Raw genomic sequence first — 14,979 nt, forward strand, 5'->3', positions numbered from 1 at the left:
CTGCAACTATATAACGCGGAAGAATGCTGCCGTTCAAATTACACTGTGGGTGACATTAAGTGAATTTGTTATGCTAAGGGGTATTTATTAAATGTCAGAGTAATGTGTTTCTGATATAGTTTAAAGGGGCTACACCTTTAACTCAATATCTCTATAAATAAAATCAAAGATGTCTGTGTGTATGTGTGTTCGCCCATCACGCTTCGTCGCCTCGATTCATTCCCACATATTTGGTATCAAATTAAGCATGACCCCGTGAATGTGTTAGGCCATCGAATTGTTGGGCCCCGGGCGAATCAAGCTTCGTCACCGCGCTCCACTCCCACTGGTATCAAATTAATCATCATGACCCCCTTACGTGGATGTTTTAGGCCATCGAATTTGGCCCCGGGCGAATTTGGGCCTAGCCGAATTGGGCCCCGGGAGAGTTTAGAACCCGGAAGAATTTGGGCCCCGCGCAACTTTGGGCCAAGTCGAATTGGGCCCCGGAAGAATTTAGAACCCGGAAGAATTTGGACCCCGTGCGAATTTGGGCCCTGGGCGTAGCCTGGTATACTGCTAATTATCCATAATATTCGGAATTAAAAACACAAATTAGAATTGAATATTGTTCCATTTCGATCATTTTATCCCATGAGATCCTAATATTCAATATTTAAGACTGAATTAAACATTTTAAAATAGGTATACGACGTGGTGTACTCTATGGACATACTGGCTTCAACGCCATTTTATCATCAAACTAGATCAAAGCATTCACCTAATGAACGCCTACACCACGTTTGAAATTCTACCTCAATTAGAAGTCTCGACCAATCAAATTGCTTATCGCTCTGCTTACCCTGAACAGAAAGTGCTCATTAGCGAACTTAGTCAAGGTACACCAAGTGTGCTCATTCTCACTTAATTGGAACTAAAGTTATCGTGTCCCAAAGCACCAACTAATCAAATTGCTTATCTCCGTTTTTTATAGTTCAAAATTTCGTTTTATTTGTCTGTACTACACTAGGATCTGGAAGAGTTGTTATATACCTGCGTTCTGGATGGCGTGAGGGATTAGCCAATGAAACCATCTGTTACGGCGACTTCTTGGCGTGCGATGCACTGAACTGTGGGTAAACCACTAGAAACGTCAACGATGATTGATTAGTCGACGTCTGACGTCATAGGATCAAAAGCCGTTCGTACGACCCCTGACGCGACCTTTTACTACAATCGGTCAGATCTTCCTGTAGTTTAGGCCATCGAAAGTATAAAAAAAACGAAACGAAATATAGTTCTGTATTTTAATCAGATTGGGCTGATACACAAACGACAAAATAATAATTTTTAAAAAACGTGTAGAATGTACTAAGCGAGCGCAAACGACTGTCGTTCAATTTGGACTGTTTGCGTATTTCACCAATCTGATTACAATACAAATCTATATTTCGTTTTGTTTTTTTATACTTTCGATGGCCTACACTACATGAAGATCTGATCGGTTGTTGCGATAGGTCACATCAGAGATCATACCAGCGGCAAGTGAGCCTATGACGTCAGACATTTGATTAACCAATCAGCATCAGTGGTACTATGGATTATCCACAGTTCCGTGCAAAACACGCCTAAAGCACGCCGTAACGTACCGTTTCATTGGCTAATACCTCACACTATTCAGAACACGTCAATGATAACAAGTCTTCCAGATCCTAGTGTAGTAAAGACAAGTAAAACGAAATTTTGAACTAAAAAAACGAAACGAAATAGAATCTGTGTTTTAATCAGATTGGTATTTCACTGTACATAATTGATCGTCTCTTGCGGCATGTTGTCGACTCATTTATAAAATTTATATCAACCACACTATAAAAAAACCTCACAGACATTCACAATTAAATCAACTGAACTCTAGTTGGCTGTAGTGTATCATTATCAAAGCTTATTAAGACATATTGTATTGATAAAGTTCTCACATCCCTGAAGCAAGACATTTCACATGACGTAGTATTTGATTATCATGGAAATATTATAGACTATTTCTATATTTCTATGATCATAATGACGTCAGTGTATATTTCAGTGAAGTCACTGATGAACAGATCTTGAACCCAGAGTCATACAACCCTTAGTTTGTCACACTGTAGGTTACAACCGGGTTATATGGTAGTGCCTGTTTACAGGGTCGGAGTAAGCATGCATGGAGCTCCTGGCTGAATAATGTAACTGGGGTCCTTGCCTCAATCGCGGGGTTGGATGGTCGAATTGAGTCAACTGGCGTGGTTTCGATTCCCCGGTTGTACGTGACAAGGAGTAGGGTCGCCTGCCCAACCTCATGGGTTTACTTCGGATCCTCCCACTGCTAAAGTCCCCAACGCGCAAGCGAATTATTGAAATAAAATTGAACCATATGTTAGTCCCAAAATGACCTAGTTTGTGTCGAGTGGACGTTAAACCCCATTTCTCTCTCTCTCTCTCTCCCCTTGCCTCAACAGTGAAATCGGGGTATATTCCGGCGCATGCCCTCCCTCCCCCCAGTCCTGTTAAACTCTACAGTAACATTATGTCATTGTTTGCTAGTCTATAGAATGTTTGATAAACGTTGTGATTCAGAAATTAGTGAGAGAAGTCTGTTTATGTAACACATTTCAATGTATTGCTCGTGGTGCTTGATGTATTATTATTGTTCGTGATACTTGGTATATCTAATTTAAACATACATTATGCAAGAGCTAAATCTGCCGATTGCAGGTCTTTATTTAGGCTTCAGATGTTATAGAAATTATTAATTAGACCTTTATTTACACGACAAGCTCAAAATCAACAGTTTGGATTTAAACAGTCGTACATTTAAAATGAAATCAATAAATGGCGGACTAAGCTAACGTTTACCGTTAGTCGCTGATGTCACTATCGTAAACTGGTGATGAAAGGCCCGCCAAGCGAGACTACGATAGCCATTGAGTATGTTACTTGATAATCGAGAATATGTGGATAGAGTTATCATCTGTCAATCAAACGACCGCCAATTCTCATATACGGTGCCAATACCGTTCATAACAAAGTAATTTGACTGAAATTTTCAACATTTTTTTTTTTTTTTTATCACCTTTTTTTTAAATTATTATAGCAGGAATTAATGGCCAACTCTTTATAAAACTCTTGACTAATGTATCTTTAATAGCCCCTGTTCACATGGACCCTATTTTATCTCCTTTCAACAGTACCCAATAATTATTAAAGATGCGTTATGTAAGAGCTATCCGGTTTCCTTCCTCTGCCAAAGACCCTTACGCGCAAGCGAATTATTGGAATAAAAACTGAACCATATGTTAGTCCCGAAATTACCTAGTTTGTTTCGAGTGGGCGTTAAACCCCATTTCGCTCTCTGTAAGAGCTAAACCTATACCTATGGACACGCCCAGGTAATCAACGCTCTAGACCATCGATTGACTGAGATATTAAGTGGATTAGAACACCCACTACGTCATTTGATAGTTTAACGTTAAAACGGAAAATCGAGACTGATTATTGTCGCATCAACGGCACTTGACAATCGACAGTATTTACCCTCTATTCCAAACATTCATAATTTCGCTCAGAATGTAGCGATGCAGTGGATACAAGATCTATTTTCAGAAATGGCGGAAGGAAAGTCATTTTCAACACATCACAAGATAAATAAAGTAAATCAACTTAAATGTTTGGCCTAGACCAAATAAATCATTGATTTATCTGTAACCGCTCCATAGAACTCACAAATCAGCCGTGAGACCCTCAGACGGTTTCATTAATTCCCGTGATGGTACAATTATGGCTGTCTGTATATACTGAAAGTGTTGATATGAACGCCAAGAACACCATTTGAGTATTCTGCCAGGGAATTTCATTATTTACTTGAAATTCCAATATAGACTGGACGATATTGTTAGGTTACCATGACATCGGCGAGATAATATCTCATCAGACTATATATAAATGGCGATTGGAAAACATATAAATAGTGTTTAAAACTAAGACGGTGTTTATTTCATCCACGTTATTCAATCGATCATCACCAGCTCCAATATTGCAACAAAAAAAACTAACAGATTACCACCAATATCCCTAGAGATCCGACCTCCTTCTTCTAGACCAGAATCCATGAAACTAAACGAGGCATTGGTTCCTGGTTCTTTTTTAAATTAACAATCAACTCTGTTTACGAGTTTTTTTTTTATTCTTCTCTGTACATAAAAAAACCCCACACAACACAATTTATATGGAATACAATCACGACGTTTCGACAAGTACTTGATAACAATAAGAGAATACGTGTCGAAACGTCGTGCTATATGTCCGGATGAATTTTCTCGGCCAATGCAGGGATCGAACACCCGACCTCCAGGCTAGCGAGCCAGCGTCTTAACCATCTAGCCACCGTGGCAACCAGTGATTGTATTCTATTTAAATTGTGTTGTGTTTTTTTTAATGTGCTCAATCACTAAATGCCAATCAAGGATTATATTCTCTGTGCATAGTTACATTATTTTCACATATTGAAACTAAAAGTCTTTCTCTAGCTTTTTTCTATTGCAGTCTTGTGATTCAACCCTTAAAATGCCTGTACATCCCAAGGCCGCGTATTACATTTTGCATTTCTTGAAACGAAAATGTCACCTATGAAGATCGACCCACCTCAATTTCGACCCCAAAAATATGGGTCTTAAATTTGACCGAAAAATATTGGGTACAGACATGACGGACCCAAAAGTGTAAAGTTGGGTTCCCACTATCACAATTCGTGCTGCGATTGAAATCGTGGTTTTAATCGTGGAGTGATCGTGGTGATCCTGCCAGGTCTTATCATATATTGAGGTTAGTCGTAGCAATCTTGTTGATCGTACCGGGACGTATCCGAACGTATCTGCATGCATGCACGTACCAGCTCGTGGACTCAAATAATAAGTGCAGGGGGACCGCACTACAGGTAAAACAAAATTCTACAAGATAAACCTGCGGACAAGACAGAAAATAGACATTGCGCCAAATAAACAAAATTTCAAATCAAGTGAATGGATCCGGGGGGCAGTCGTAAGCGTCCACTGCGCTGTACAGTCCCGGGCCTGTAGTGACACTGACTTCACTCAAATTTGAAAACAATCAGGAATACAAAAAAGACGTAACAGAAATAATGCGACCAATCATATCCTAACGCATCGCACGACAGTGGGAACAGCTAGCATTAGACCAGTATCCAAGAAACTAAACCAGGCATTGATTCTTGTTGTTTTTTAAATTCACAATCAAATCCATTTACGAGCGTTGAGAGGAGGTTTTTTTGGTCCATAAATTATGTGCAATCAATACGTTGTGTAGGTTAAAGTGGCTAAGTCTCTAACTCAATATCATCCAAAGTCTTCGACATTGAAAACAAAAATTATTTGTCAATTTAAATCAACATTGATGTTGTGATCTTACCGGGAAAAGATGGGCTTCTGATATCCAATATTTAAAACAAAATAAACATTTTACCATTGGTACACGAATCGTATACCATAATGCATTTCAGCGCCATTTGTAACAAGGGACTCGAAGAACGAGATGGGTTTAACGGCCACTCGACACAAACTAGGTCATTTTGGGACTAACATATGGTTTAATTTTATTTCAATAATTCGATTGCGCGTATATAGGGGTCTTTAGCAGTGGGAGGAATCCGGAGGACCCAGAGAAAACCCACGAGGTTGGACAGACGACTCTACTCCTTGTCACGTACAACCGGGGATTCGAAACCACGCCAGTTGACTCAATGACAGGCCTTATGATACAGCGCGCACGTGCTAACCATTCGGCCATCCAACCCCCCACTTACAGAAGAATGTCACAAACTGTTTAAATGTAACATGTAACAAATAGCACTTTTTGATCCACTTTAATTGTTTTTTTCCTCGGAAAAATCATAAATATTTTTTTTTCTTACTGAGCTCCGCAAAAATCTACATTGCACTCCTCCCCTTTTCAAGAGAGTGAGAGAGAGAGAGACTGAGAGAGGGGTTTAACATCCACTCGACACAAACTAGGACATTTCGGGACTAACATATGGTTTAATTTTATTTCAATAATTCGCTTACGCGTAGGGGTCTTTAGCAGTGGGACGAAACCGGAGAACCCGGAGAAAACCCACGCGGTCGGGCAGGCGACCCTACTCCTTGTCACGTACAACCAGGGAATCGAAACCACGCCACTTGACTCAATGACAGACCTTATGCTATACAGCGCGCACGCGCTAAACATTCGCCCCCCCCCCCCCCCCAAAAAAAAAATAATAGCCAAGCGCCCTTTAAACTTCAGTCAGTGGGCTATATTAAAAATTCGAAAATGTTATTCTTCAATATTTCATTTAAATCCATGTATATTCAATAAAATAAAATGTTGGGAGAAAATAAATAAATTGGCATCGCCTCACTAAAAGGTTGAGATTGCTTTGACTAGCCACATAACGTAGGTCCATGCTTTGACCGTATACAATAATTCGTGACCCGGAAGTTTTTAATAGCTCTTATGTTGTTCCCACAATTCCACGAAAACTGGCTCAGTTGTGTTGAATGGGGTCAGAAACTCGATCTCCAAACTGAATGAAGAGCACCAAATGGACTAAACCACAAAGCCTTAGTGCCAAAAGAGTCCACTCTTAGGTGGAAATGAGGGAAGCTAGATATCAAACCGCTGTAGCAGGAAATGGCAATAAATAGCCGAGACGCAAATTTCTTCAACAAGAAGGGCAATCTACTTGTCGCGTGGAATTGTCGGATAAAAATGGCCGTCATAACAAAACACTTTTTCCGCCACATGGAGTTGTAACTTTTCGGGTTTGATTGTTGTTAAGATTACGGATTTGAGTCATGTAGGTTGGTTTAATGGTGGTGTTTCCTGAAATTTGTAATAGTTATGTACGTCAGAGGATGTGGAATAGTTTTATAAGGAGTGGATTGATTTCGGCGTGTGATATTTCAGGAAAATAAACTTGTTTTGATTTTCGACAAACAAAGTTCTTTTTTTTTTACTTGCTTGCGACTCAGTATGCCAAAACTTTTCATGTGTAATTGTAATATTTTTGTGACCATCTTTATTATTATGAACTTTCATTGATTTGATTACCATGGAAAAACTGTGTACAAGATTTCCGTAATTTAAAAAATGATTATGTTAGTTAATAGAGGGTGTATAAGTGTTTTGTGTGGAATGCCGTAACGGTAAAGCCTGTTCTCTGTTTTTGTATTGATCTGCTGACTATCAATATTATGTAAATATTACATGTGTTGTCTGGAATAATCGGTCAACCTTGGCCCCCAGAGATATCGGTAGATGTGCGATATTTCAAATATAAATTATGAATTCAAGCATAATAAATATGAAATTTAAAATAATAGTGAAATCTTCTTGTGTCTCAGAAATGTAAATAATATTTCATAGTTTGTTGTCAGTAATCTTAATAGGAACAAAAGATGGCAACTCCAAGGAAATCGCTTAGTGAAAAGTTTCAACAGGCTACAAGGAAGAAAAGTTCGAGTAAACGTCTCCGTACGCCGGACACCCCTCCAGATATTAAGCAAGCTACAGAACCTAGTGAAGCTGAAGAGAAACAGGTGACTGGCAAATCTAAGACTACGTCTAAAATCGATCAGTCTAGTCAACCAGTTAGTGTATCGGAAATCAAAATCGAATTAAAGAAAGAGATTGATGCTTCGAATTTTCCCATGACAATAAAATCTCCATCTGAAATTGAAGGACCGTGTTGTTCTTCATTTAAAACTGAACCCAAAAAGACCTTGGCACCCACAAAATCCGAAACCAAATTATTGGAAAAGCTTGTTTCGCCACGGCGAATTGTAAAAGCTCACACGCCGTCTAGAAAATTAGCTGTTTGTGGAAGTGAATTTCGACCAACGGATGCCGCACAAATGTCAGTAACACGATTTACGAAGAGCAAAAGTGATGATCGTCCAATCAAGTTTAACCTTAGTTCTGAGACGCTAAGCGAAATGGATGAGACTAATTTATCCCCTTCCCCACCCAATGAGGGGGAGCACAGATACTCATCGTCAACGCCTAAGGGTAAACAAGATAAAAATTCCTCATCAGAACAAACTCCTGTCAGCCATAGAAGCAGTTTGATGCGAGAAAATGCGTTTGATGACGTCGAAGATATGTCCTTATCTTCGTCTGAGTTTTCTCCATGCAGCACGTCAACAAGTTTACGATTAGAAGACTTGAGTGATGATGGAAGTATGAGTGACTCTAAATTACGCGAGAGTATAGAATTCAGCGATGATATGACAGAACTCCATTTTCCTGAACCACATTTGCCAGTAAACAAACAATTACGTATCGTAACATCGGTTGATAGAGCTCTTTACCCTCGGAGGAAAAGTTCTCTTAGTCGATCGTTAGGGAGATCATCGTCTGATAATTTAGATCATCAATTGTTTTTGGAGTTTATGAAGAAATCTCAGTTGTCATCGTTTGTACAGTATTTCCCATCGTCACTAACGATGAAGGATTTCAGGTACAGTGTATTTATAAGTACATTTTACCTGTAAATATTTCACGGTAGCATGATTTACCTAAATCCACGATTATTTCAGTTTTCAATGATTCAACTCAAGCAGGGTTAAATGGACAATAAACCCTCTCTAATTATTTCAATTTTCAACGTACATGTATTACAATTTATCAATTTTTGATACATGTAGTTTACTGTTCTTTATGCCACTGTCATTCGATTTAAAATAAAACAAAGCTTTTTTGTGTCAAAATGACTCTTAAAATACAATTTCCAAGATTTTGGTGGATTGAGGTAAATCGTGCTACCCATCTTTAATAAAAAAAAACTTGTCTTTAAAGATGGTGGGTCCTTATTTTCAAAATTGAAAGTAAAATACCTGTATTGTATAACAAAAATGAAAATGGTTGGGGTGCCCAAGTTTAGATTTGTCGTTGATTCTATAAAGTAGTAAGCCAACCCCGGGAACCCCGCCAATTAGTAACCATGGAAACCCTAGTATAAATAAAAGAACCCCACCATGTGAGTCCAATCAGTTTGAAGATTTCAATACCAACGAAACTAGTCGCTGACGTCGGGGATAACTAGGTCTTCATAGCCACTCTTTATCTCTTACATGTACATATTATATTAATTATAAATGCATGTAGTTCATTAATACAGCCTTTATAATTGGCTGGGACTGGGCGCTAATATTTGTATCAGGATTTACTTCTGACCAATCAAAAGGCTTCATTAAAATATTTTCTGGATTATTTTACGTTAAAGGGAAAAGGGACTTCTTTGGATAAAGAATCCAATATACGTGTATCTACATGTATACTTACATATATATATACATGTATTTGTGACTGTCGTTTGTCTGTTCAGGGTTGGCGGCTACACTAAGGGCTGTCCAGAGGCTTAAATTTGGTGTATAGGGGTAGCTTGGACTGGGGAATAACATAGACTAGGTGGCGCTGGCCTTATGGTTTTGGAGTTACAGGCAGCACCAGGTTATCCTCTAGTGTAATAATAATTGAATATATTTGTTAAGTACACACTCCAGCTAGTGTACATTTAGTTGCTGAGTGGCACTGGTTTCACTACGAATTCAATAGGACATATCACACAGGATAAAATGTACAAAAATACATGTACATTATTAGGATTTTCTGCATTTTGTTTTACTTGTACTTGTATATGGAAGTTTGTTCCATACTGTTGGGGCAGTACATATATTATGAGACGGTTTTTTATCCAAACTGAGTAGCGACTCAACGCATTTACTTCCACAACAACCGGTCAGATCTTCATGTAGTACTAGTAAAGACCATCGAAAGTATAAAAAAAACGAAACGAAATATAGATCTGTATTTTAATCAGATTGGTTTTTTTTTCATCATCTATTTTTGAACTACATGTGTATCATGTAGCTCTTTATCTAAATCTTACATAAATCATCTTTAAAAACTAAAATAGCAAGAACTGCCAGCTCTTTTATCTAACTCTTATGCAATGCATCTTTTAAAACAAGAATAACACATCAATCATATTAATATATTTAGATACCACATTGATTGATGAAATCAATATACATGTCCTAGGGATTAAATAAGTTAATGTACCGTACTCTGCTGAATGTATTATTCTTTTTTTTAATTTAAAAAAATCAATTTTCCAAGATACTGTACATAAAAAATACCCAACAGACCTACTAATGTGTAATTAAGTATGATTTAAAATGGCGATGCTTGATTCACAGTCCAGAACATCCCGAATTAATAGAATTGCAATCGAGTGACGTGGAATTCAGTCCTGTCACAGTTCTGTCAGTCCAGACTATGGAGGTGGTGTGAGTAGAAATAGTGACGTAATTAAACAGAACGAATATGTTTTGGTTGGTTGAGATATTTACTTATTCAGTCAACGCATGTCACTAATTTTGGGATTAAAAGAATTCAATTCCCTGAACGTTCAATCAAGTACATGTACCCCCAAAATGTGCACATGATAGAACCCTTGACATATGGAATTCAAAATAAGAATGGGTCGTAGTGCCGCTGTTCGAAGTGTCAGGGCAAATTAAATTATAGCACCCCACTGTTACTACTACATTGTATGTACATAATTATGGTGTATGTCTGTCGCTAGTAAGGGGGGTTGGATGGCTGAATGGTTAGCGTGCGCGCGCGCTGTATCATAAAGTCTGTGATTGAGTCGACTGGCGTGGTTTCGAATCCCCGGTTGTACGTGACAAGGAGTAGAGTCGCCTGTCCAACCTCGTGGATTTTCTCCGGGTCCTCCGGTTTCCTCCCACTGCTAAAGACCCCTACGTGCAAGCGAATTATTGAAATAAAATTAAACCATATCTTCGTCCCGAAATGATCTAGTTTGTGTCGAGTGGACGTTAAACCCCATTTCTCTCTCTCTCTCTGTCGCTAGTAGCCCAGTCAGTGCAGAAAAGTGGGATGTTAAACCCCACCGTTTGACAGTTTGTAATCATGAATTATCGTATCTATGTATGTAACATCGGCCTTGAGAACAGACTACATGTACATGTACATTGGGTGAGTCACTAGAAAAATTTTTATGTGAATAGATTAATACAATCCTCAATTGTATGGATAACAAACATGAATTTATTCAGAGTGACATTTCAACAATTATTCCTCCCCTCTAAATGATTGGGGGGTGGGAGGTGAAGGTGGATGTTCGAATGGTTAGCATCTTAAGTTTTGTCATTGAGTCAACTGGCGTGGTTTCGAATCCCCAGTTGTACGTGACAAGGAGTAGGGTCGCCTGTCCAACCTCGTGGTTTTTCTCCAGGCCCTCCGGTTTCCTCATGCTGCGAAAGACCTATATGCGCAAGCAAATTGTTAAAATAAAATTAAACGATATGTTAGTCCCAAGATGACATACATGTAGTTATAGTTTGTGTGGAGTGGACGTTTAACCCTACAGCTGTATCTCTCTCTCTCTCTAAATGATGGTATGATTATTGTGTTTAGAATTATCTTGTTTAAAGTGGTAATGAGACTGTATTTACATTATACATTTATGCAATTTAGAGTAATCTGTAGTCATAATCTGATTTTAATCATACCACATGTAATTATTGAATGAATGCATGTTAATTTAGAAATTCATAACAACAGTCCTTGCATATGGCATTTATGCAATTTAGAGTAATCTGTAGTCATAATCTGATTTTAATCGTACTACATGGTAATTATTGAATATGCAAGTTAATTTAGAAACTCTTAACAACAGTCCTTGCATAACATGTACATGTGTATGGCATGTTTTAACTGCATGTAAAGGTTGGAGGTGGTTTGTTTCTATAAAAGAATAACACTAATTGCTTCTTGAAGTTGTTTGTGCTCTACATATGTTTTGTTGAGAATATTTGTGGAGGTTGGTTGATTGTTATTGTATTGGCTTGAGTGGGCCTTCATTATACAGTACAGGTCAGGGTCCAGTTCAAGGTCATGGTTAATTCCATGGCTACCATTTATTAGCTGATAAACAAATCAAGATGTCAACAGAAATAAATCATTTTCATTGATAATAATACAAGTTTATGGATTTACTACTTTTTAGTTCAGTACAGTTAGACGTACATCAGGGCAGGATTAAGCTGGCGGAAAATATCACTGGGGAGCTTGCATCAACAGTGAAAAAACAGCTTATTCTGGTCATTGTTCGTCACACTCACACAAATGAGCATATTTTGGTCACACTTAAATAAATGCAATTTTTATGTCAGTATGGTAGAAAGATTAATTTATTTGGCACAAACATATACTAAATAATATAAAAATATAATTAAAAGTTTTATATTAAGATTTTATTAGAAGTAGTTTGGGGCCCCTTTATCATTGGGTCCTCCTGCGGTAGCCCTGTCTGCAATCCCTTTAGTCCGACCCTGATATACATGGACATTCAACGTTTATATGATTTAGTCTTAACTGTTTTGGGGCCGTGGATGGACGATTGGTTAGCGTGTGCACCTTGTATCTTAAGGTCGACTCATTGAGTCGATACCCCGGTTGTACATGACAAGAAGTAGGGTCACCTGTCCAACCTTGTGGGTTTTCTCTGGGTCCTCCAGTTTCCTCCCACTGCTAAAGACCCTAACGCGCAAGCGAATTATTGAAATAAAATTGAACCATATGTTAGTCCTAAAATGACCTAGTTTGTGTCACATGGACATTAAACACCATCTCTCTCTCTCTCTTAACTGTTTTAATTGTATGATTTGTTTTACTCACCAAATGGTTGGATTCATTATTGATCATTACTTGATAGGTAATGAAACCAACAATGGAGCCACGGTGGCTAAGTGGGTAAGACACTGGTTCGCTAGCCTGGAGGTCGCATGTTTGATCCCTTCATTGGTCGAGAAAGTTCATCAGGATTTTCCGACGGGGTTTCCCCTTGACAAGAACAGCCACCTAGTCGTTTTAACATTGGCGTGCACATAAAAGATCCCTTGGCAGTTAGAATTCGATATAAGATTAGGCCATAGGGCTGCTGCCCGGGGAAAATTTCCTTCATAGCACACTAATGGCGTATGCCCATCTTTAATAGCCCATTTCGGAGTAGAACAGTAGGACGTTAAACCCCATTCATTTCATTTCATTTCAATAAACCAACAAGTAGCAAATACATGAAGTTGTTACTATGTACATGTAAATTATGAATGTTTCACCTTTTTACTTCAGACTTGTAAATGTCATTCAAGGATATTAACATTTTATTCTTTTATTAAATGTTTTATTCAGCTATACAATGACTACTACATGTATACATGTATAGTGCTCGTAAAAATAAATACATTTGTATAATATGAATGTTTATATACATACATGTATAGAGTGCATGTATGAATGAATGAATTATGGTGTAACTTCCTACTTCTCTGCTGCAACTGGACGAATAAAAACAGGTGTACAATGTAACATGCCATGCAGTATGCTGTGAGAGGGTTATTTTAGTTTACGAGCATGCCAACTTGACCTCGGTTTTTTGTTTTATCCAAACGAAAAAGCACCGTTCCTTGCCAGGACCCTCTTCCTGCACCTCTTCCTGACCCTCTTCCTGCACCCCTTTCTGCACCACTTGACCTCAGGTTTTTGTTCTGTCCGAATGAAACTTTAGGCACTGTTCCTTGCCAGGACAATCTTCCTGCACCCCTTCCTGCACCACTGAAAGCACACAGGATTAAAATCCTGGGATACTTTCTATGCCAACACCAAAATCTCAGACCTGGTTAAGGATCCAGCACCTTTCACTGTTACCCAGGAATCATTTAATCTTGTGTATCTAGCACTAATTTCTTTCACATTTGTTTAATATCAAATCTTTGTTTAAAAATTCGTAAAAACTGTTTAAAACAGTGATTGAGAAATTAAACACTTGTAAACTGGGCACTCATTATCAAAATCGAATGGTCAGCTTTAAACTGGACACAAGTACAAATTAAACAATTTATGGTGATTTTGAACAGTTTTTACGAATTTTTAAACAAAGATTGGATATTAAACGAATGTGAAAGAAATTAGTGCTAGATACACAAGATTAAATGATACCTACATGTAGGTTACAGTGTTACTCACCGAGCAACCGAGTGGACGTTAAACCCTATTTCTCTCTCTCTCACCGAGGCTCCCTAATATTGCTGCAGTCACGATAAGATTCGGGTGCTACATGTACATGTATGATGCAATTCGTATCACGATTCATAACCAGGTCAATCAAGAAAACAACAGGATACATTTAGATAAATAATTGATATTTTTGGTCCTGCTGATGTCGAAATAATTGATGTGGATCAAAATAAGGACCCAAACAATTTAAGAGTGTTTGTGTACGTATTGTGTAATGGTCGAGAGCGAGACATTAAGAATTAATATATTGCAACAACAATGGAGTAGGCCCGAGTGTTTTTACAATATATTACGCATGTCTTAAGCTCGAGACCATTAAACGACTTAAAATACAGACACTCCGCACATGCTTTTACAGTGAAATATGTCACACGAGTCCAATATTTCACTAGTATAAATAATGTACAATTGGCAACTTGCCCGTACGATTATTTTAAATAATGGTACACCAGCATCAAAGGGTGATGTCACATCTGTATTTTAACTATGGATAATGTGTGACGTGGATAATTAAGAGTGACCGGTTACTTACTGAAAGCGACAAAAAAAAAAAAAAATTAAAATTCAATTCGTGAATCGTGTGAAGGTGAATCACGATACATCAATTCAACAATATTTCAGTCCAGCGTTTAACTCCCTAATATGATATATAAACTGTCCTTCATGTTTATAAAATTGTGCGGGAGCCATAAAAAGCTCCTGATACCTTGAATATATGCAGTTTAAAAGTAAACAAAAACTGAAAGTAGTTTATTAATCTCAATATTTAGGAGAGCGATTTAGCTAATTTGCAGGAGTCTTTAA

At 38.0% G+C, this 14,979-nt stretch overlaps 1 protein-coding gene across 6 annotated transcripts in view; it reads left to right on the top strand.

Annotated features, from left to right (window-relative positions):
• Positions 1 to 6,551: 6,551 nt before the first annotated feature.
• LOC126819077 (microtubule-associated serine/threonine-protein kinase 2) overlaps positions 6,552 to 14,979 on the top strand; it is a 143,385-nt gene continuing 134,957 nt past the window's right edge. For all 6 annotated transcript variants that reach the window (XR_008787902.1, XM_056100475.1, XM_056100476.1 and 3 more), the window contains exon 1: positions 6,552 to 8,527. Coding sequence is in view for 5 of the 6 variants with exons in the window: in XM_056100475.1 (XP_055956450.1) it covers positions 7,467 to 8,527 (1,061 nt within the window). In the remaining variant the exon portion in view is untranslated. The remainder of the gene's footprint in view (positions 8,528 to 14,979) is intronic.

Source organism: Patella vulgata, chromosome 4, assembly GCF_932274485.2.
Source record: "Patella vulgata chromosome 4, xgPatVulg1.2, whole genome shotgun sequence".
NCBI lineage: Eukaryota > Metazoa > Mollusca > Gastropoda > Patellidae > Patella > Patella vulgata.